This window comes from Geospiza fortis, unplaced genomic scaffold, assembly GCF_000277835.1.
Source record: "Geospiza fortis unplaced genomic scaffold, GeoFor_1.0 scaffold206, whole genome shotgun sequence".
Lineage (NCBI taxonomy): Eukaryota > Metazoa > Chordata > Aves > Passeriformes > Thraupidae > Geospiza > Geospiza fortis.
Window position 1 is genome coordinate 8,710,521 of NW_005054311.1, and position 7,072 is coordinate 8,717,592.

At 35.3% G+C, this 7,072-nt stretch overlaps 1 protein-coding gene across 1 annotated transcript in view; it reads right to left on the reverse strand.

Annotated features, from left to right (window-relative positions):
- Positions 1-821: 821 nt before the first annotated feature.
- Positions 822-7,072, reverse strand: part of GALR1 (galanin receptor 1) — an 11,595-nt gene continuing 5,344 nt past the window's right edge. The window contains exons 2-3 of the mRNA XM_005419350.2: positions 4,585-4,650; positions 822-1,167 (exon numbers count right to left, since the gene is read on the reverse strand). Of these exons, the coding sequence (XP_005419407.1) occupies positions 850-1,167; positions 4,585-4,650 (384 nt within the window). The 3' untranslated portion in view covers positions 822-849. The remainder of the gene's footprint in view (positions 1,168-4,584; positions 4,651-7,072) is intronic.

Here is a 7,072-nt window from a genome sequence, read left to right on the forward strand (position 1 = left end):
TTGTCTAGAGCTTCTTTATGAAACATAATAATTTAAAACAAATGTATACATTGCACTTTTAAAACTGCATCTCCATCTCAAAACCTATGAAATTAAGAAAACACATATACACATGCACATGCAGCACATGAAGAAAAGCTTCCCTCAATTAGACACAAATCCTTGTTCTGGTACAATTACACACAGGTCATAAAAAATCCCTATATAGTATACACAAAAGTTCTGTGCATACAGTAAGGAAGCCAAATGAAGTGGGAAACCAATCCATCCTTGCTCAGTAAGATGTATTAAAACCAGCTAAACAGATAGAATTTCCACTCTAAAGCAATTGCCTGAAGGTGTACACAACTTATTCCAACTCCAAATCAGAGCCCAGGTTTACTTTAAAAAGAAAAAAGGCATTGTTAAAACAATCTGAAGAGAGAACAAAAGCTTTCCTCTTCAAAATCACAGTAGTCCAGTATTTATTATCTGTAGGACAGGAAACGTATCCATTTTTCATTTTCATGGAGTAAGATGTCAGAAAGTTACCACATCAACATCTTCTTCTTGTACCTTTGTATGCTTAGTGAGTAAGAATACAGACATATCATCTCAACTTTTTTTTTTGTCTCAAATATCTATGAAAGTCCAAGAGCTTTATTTGACAAAGCTATCTAAGATGCAAAGGATCAGCCCAGGTTACTTTCATATAAGTTTCACAAACTTTGGTTACAAATGAAACTTCAATACATTAAATGCCAATTAGCTTTATCAAGATAAACCCAGGATAAAGCTCATTGTGCTTTTTCTTTTTCTTGGTGTTTAGTTTACATAAAGGAAGAGCCAACATACAGGGCTTCTCAACATTCACACGTGGGTACAATTGGTAGATGGTGGTGTATCGATCCGACTTTTATTTTCCTTAGCGTCATTCAGAAGTGACTCATTACCAATCTGGCATTTGAAGACTTGTTTGTAGGCCTTCCTAAAATTTTCAGATAGAAATGCATATATGATTGGATTCACAGAAGAATTGCTGTAAGCCAGGCAGTGTGCAGTTACCCTGAAGAGAAAGGAGGCTTGAGTCAGTGGGAAAACTCCAAATTCAGCCCAGAGATGGATCACGTGATGAGGCAGCCAGGAGATGCCAAAAACCACTACCACCACCAACACAGTCTGTGCTGTCTGAGAGAAGGAAAGGAAAACACATATGTCTGATGAGCACTCAAAGAATCAGCTTTAAACCTACTTCAAAACTCCTGTTTGGATGAAAAAAAAAAAAAAACACAACAAAAAGTATACCAAGGGAACACACTGCAATATTTGTTACTGATTTCACCCCATTACTTATATGGGCTTTATTTTGCATAATGAATTACTGCAAGGAGAGCCCCAGCCTTGGAAAATGTCATAGTAAACAGCAAATGCACAATTTTCCTCAAAGGTGAAGAATGATGTTCCTAACTCCCTACACAAAAGCTTAGCCTTTTCTGAAGTGCACCTAAGCCTGCTGTAAAATAATGACAAAGAGGTCATTGGGAAATCTCATCCAGATCTAATGAATCTTAGTACCATGCACAATAATTTCTGATTAAAATTTCAAGAGAGATCTATTATGCATGAAGACAGCTGGTGGAAAAGCTTAGAGCTTGCTCAAGTGCTTACTAAAGCAAGATTTTTGGAAATGTCTCCTTTAAACACGGAATTTCCAGAGAGCCATATAACAACATTCTGGGATACAACTAGTGGGGGGAAAAAAAAAAAAGTAAGGGCTTGAAATTTCTGATGATTGCACATTATCAAAACCAATCTGGAAGTTAAAGTTCACCACCATACACTAAATTAAAAAATGGAACAAAAAATATGCTCATTGCTGCTTCCATACTCCACTTCTACTGTTTATGAGAGGACCATCAATTTCACTAGATCCATTCTAAGCTCCAGAATCAGTTGGTAGGGAACCTGCAGGTGTTCTGTCAGGGCACAATGGAATTTGACTGTCAATATTTTCCTTAGCTTTCACTTACTTCAGAAACAACAGTTAGTGCTTTGCATTGGCCCAAGTAATCAATATCTATTCCTCTACCAAGTACCTCTTTCAACTAAATAAGTCTCCAAATAAAAGTCTAATAATAATTCCAGAGCCTATTATGTCATGAGCCATTATAATTTCTATATGAACACTTTATAACATAATTTTTCTGATAACTTCTTCACATCCAAAACTAACCCAGGGATCACAGAGTGATAAATATTGTAGCATAAAAAATATGTGGATTTTTTGCTAGTTTATTAAACTTGGTCTATGCTTCTTGAACTGATTAATGCTCACTAATAATTAAGACTGACCTAACTAATCAGAACATGAGTTAGCTTAGAAAAACCTATGGGAAAGACATTTTGATTTCTGTAGCAACAGGCAAAAATAACTTATGACAGATGCTGTGGTTGGTCAGTATAATCTCACAACCGAAACCTAAAAAGGACATTAAATCGGTAATTTATATAATATGTTTAGTCTAAAGCAAGCATCTGTTTTCATAAGCCATTCTTCTACTTAGCCCTATGGAGCTTAAATCAGTTGCACTTAAACAGCCACAGGGATATTTTCCTTTTCAGGTCTTATCAGGAGACTGTGTTCTAACAAAACTGCATAAATTAAAAGCAGTTTATTCTCTGATTGATGTGTTCAATGGGTTAATATTGAAAGCAAAAAAAAAATTCAGGATACTACACACACAATTACTTCAAAAGAGATATATACTTCAGTTTATTCAAAATTCTGAAAAAAAATTACCAGGAAAATCACTGATATTCAACAGGGTATAGATGCACCTGAAAGGACAGGGTGACAATGTGTCTCATGTAACTGTTACTAAAGGTATTTCATCTCTGCAGAAGAAGCAATTTTGTGTTAGGAAATCTTACAACATCAGCTTTATCCCATTGTTCCTCCTAAGCCTAACTTCAGAGCTTACTTTTCCAAAATAATCACTTTGTCTTGCAAACAAGGTATCACTAAAGAGCAGCTCTTTTTTACTTACTGGGAGATTTCTTAGGGTTTGTCATTAGCAAATAAAGCCCACCTGAAATATATGACATTAATATTGATGCTTTGTGACCAAAAACCATGAAAAATAGAATTTAGCCAAATTAATATTTTTCATTATTTTTTTCCACAAATCCAGCAAATTTATTTTAAGATTCTGCTATTAGAATGTTCCTAAAGGTTTGAATAAAGCTAAAAATGTATAATTACACCTGAAATTTGTTCTTCAAAAGACAGTAGAATGAAAAGAAGAAAGACATGGTAACCAGAGAGAATACTAACACACTAATGAAGACTAAGTCACTTTGAAAAACATGAGTTAGGCCTTTGGTTTAGAAACTAATTTTCTAAGGCAAAAAAAAAAATTCTGGACTGCTTTTTGATTTTTTTTTTCCTCTTTGGCTACTGAGCCCTGATACATTCAAGAAATCTTGATCATATCTGTAATGCTTTATCTTGAATCTATGAAAGTTAATTCCTAGTCAGATCTGCAATTTTTGAGTGTTAGTGGTTAGAGGAAATGCAGAGATATTTCCAGTTTGAGACTAATTTAGATGAGAGATGGCAATGTACAAAATGTCTTGAAAACTCTACCTTTGGCCTTGACAACATTAAATGCAAAAGTATATATGTTAAGTATTTTACTGAGTTGGGGCCAAAATGCTTTTAATTCTAGGAATCAAAATCTATTGAGTAGGATATTTTTCAAAAAATGAGAATGCATAAATGAAAGAGTACTTATTCCTTGTTGAGTCCATGTATATCTCATTTACATTGGAGGCACTCTCCATGGCCATATGAAAATAGTGATCAGATCAAATGAAGAGCTATAGCTCAAGGGGCTTTTCCTCCACATCCATAAAATGAGAAGTTACTCAAATGATCACTGTGGTCAAATCTGCTCAAAAATCACAACCACATTATAACTGACAAATTCTCTGTTTAAATGCATCTTTCAAATATTGTTCTAAATCATGAAGTTTATATTCTTCTTTAAAGACTTTTCCTGATTCTATTTGTATCCAGCACATAACTCATGTCTTGAATGTAAGAGAAGAAAACATTGCATGGAAAATCAATAGAAGAATTGCAGAATCACTAAAAGTCTCTTATTCAACTCCTATTGGGAAGGATAATAAATTTCGTTTTAAAGGGCCTTCATACAACCTAGGAATTATTCACTAAAACACCACAAAATCAGCCAGTTAAAAAAAAATTAAAAATCCCATGATTTACAAGTCAGGGGAAAATGTCAGTGAGAAAAAAAAGAAAAAAAAATTAACACAAAAGACAAGTTGTCTCCCTGTTCCTAAATTTCAGATGCTCTGAAGTTCCAGATATGAGGATCTCAGGTAATGGCTTGATGCAATGTGATGGAAAACCTAGATCAGAAAAGATTCTGATCTGCTAAGTTCAGAGGGACACTGAATATTTAATTAAATACTTCATTTTAATTTCTTCTCTCTGTTACATCTTTAGCAACAAGTACCAAATTAGCTTAGCCATAAAACTAAAATACACACAAATGAGTATTTGCAGTGAATGCAACATACCTTTTTCTTGGATGCTTCTGACTTCTTTGACATGTTTTTTAACTTCTTATGCAGATGATTAAGAACCTGAAAAGATTAATTTGCATATCTTTATCATATTTCCCCAATTTCTATTCAAACAAAGTTCAAACCTGTGTATCTTAGGGTACTCCTGTGCTCTCCATTACTGCATGATTCACTAACAGACATCACTGAACCAGCTTACACATTTCAAACATGCACAGTAGGAAAATGAAAATAATTACATATGTGAGTCCATGTGAACCAACAAGAACAAAGCAGACCACAACTGAATTCTTACTAAAATATTCAGATGTATTACATAACAAATACATATCAAAAATGAACAAGGAAATTGATGGAAATCTATCTTGTACATAGAATTAGCAATCTCTCTTCTTCCATAAAAAGTCAAAAGACTTGGTTTAGAATGACCTTTAGTGTGTGTAACATAAGAAAAGTGTATGTTTTGAGTCAGAGCTTTTCTGAGTCACCTGTATAATTTGTTTCCTTCAGATGGATGCTTGATTAGTATAATCAAGATGCTGGCACTATTTGATCTTTGAAAGAAGCTTAGGTTTTCAAGAATAACATATACCAAAATGAGAGACGACACGAGGCATGACACATGAGGCATGACTTTTCACAACAATGTGATGATACTCACCATGCATCTTTCAGAACCCAATTTTAAAAATACATCACTAAAAGGCTCATTGTCCAAGGGCAGGGTCCAAATTTTAACATAATTATTTGCACATAAGGTTTTGGATAGAGGATGCAGAGATCTCAGGTTGGGGAAAAGGGTCTAAATTCATATTCTTTCATATAATCTGGTGACATTTTCTCTGTGTTCTTTGGGTTGGACAGCTAACCACTATTAGGACAGACATCAGTCAAGATCATCTAGAGACTTTGGCATTTGAGTTTTATAGACACACATATTGATTTAAAAGAAGTAAGATGGTATTTATGAATATCCAGAGCTCATCAGCAGACTTAATTTTTTAGGCATCTACTCTTAGCTACCAGAGAAACACCAACAATTTAAAACAAAAGAAATTACTAATAACCATTTAATATTGTAAGTGCAGTTCATTTGTGCCTGTCTGTGTACTACCCTGTGACTCACCCTGCATGCACTTCCTACTTGGAAACACTATCCAGGCCACTTCAGGGGGCTAACCTGAGCTAAGAAAAAGCAGGAGAAAAATAAATGGGCTTTCCCCAAGAAAGTCACATTTTGATTTAATTTCTTTCTTCTTCAGTATGAAGCAGACCCAAAGAAAGAACAGAATCCCAGAAGAAGACAGAAGCAGAACAGGGAGATGACTGACTGGCTCACAGACTTTTTATTCACCTCCAATCACCCTGTAGAGACCAGCTGAATTGCTGATTCCATCAGGGAAAACATAAAACTCAAAAAAAAAAGGCATGGGAGGAATGCAATTAAGTCCATGTCCCATCACTGCTGCTTCATCTCTCACACCCCCTTCACATAATTTACAGTGATGGGCTATTTCTACTGGACCTTTGCAAATCCCATCATGTGCCACTCCGGGATTCTCCCTCCCAGCCCAAAACTAAAGTCAGATAAACTCTTGGCAGAGATCAGAACTGCAAAACAGTTTTTAAAGTTACAAATATTTTTTTCTTCTGTTCTGAAACTTTTAGCCCAAAGTTTTGCATTGTATCTCTCTCCAGTTCAAAGAAAGATGCAGGAGACAAAGCCGATAAATTGGATATTTGAGGGGGTTGGGAGGCGGTGGAGGAGGGTTTTGTTCTCAATTTAGATTATAACCTTCAAATGAACCTTATCAGCTTCCCCTCTTTCGGATTACATACACATTTCATAAAATAAGTGTTTGCAGTAAAAACCTATTGGCATAGTATTGTACCAGACGGCATGAAAAGTAACAGCAAGAGAAATAGGCAAAATGCAATTACTTATCAACAGCAGTGGAACAGCTCTCAAATACCTACAGAGACTGTCACGGTGTGTTAGAAAGGAGCCATGTTTATGCACAAACACTACATGGCAAATCTAAGACATTCTCTCCACTACCCTGTTCAAATGGCCTCTTCTCTGGACCAATGAATAATCAATTGTTCCTCTAACAGCCTGAATAAACAATAATTCTACAATGTGCCTCTTACTATTTTCAACTCCACCTTTCCTCTACCTGCTGTTCAGAGATCAGCTTCCCTCTTTTCTGGAGATGAGAGAACATGGGTGTTTTCTGGGGTGCTGTGGTAAGAAAATCATGTTGTTGTGTAAGAGACTGTAAGGAGACTTGTAGGATCTAGTCTGGTACAGACTATGACCAAGACTACCACTCATGACATTCATTCATTCATTCATTCATTCATTCATTCATTCATTCATTCATTCATTCATTCATTCATTCATTCATTCATTCATTCATTCATTCATTCATTCATTCATTCATTCATTCATTCATCTTCCTTCCTTCCTTCCTTCCTTCCT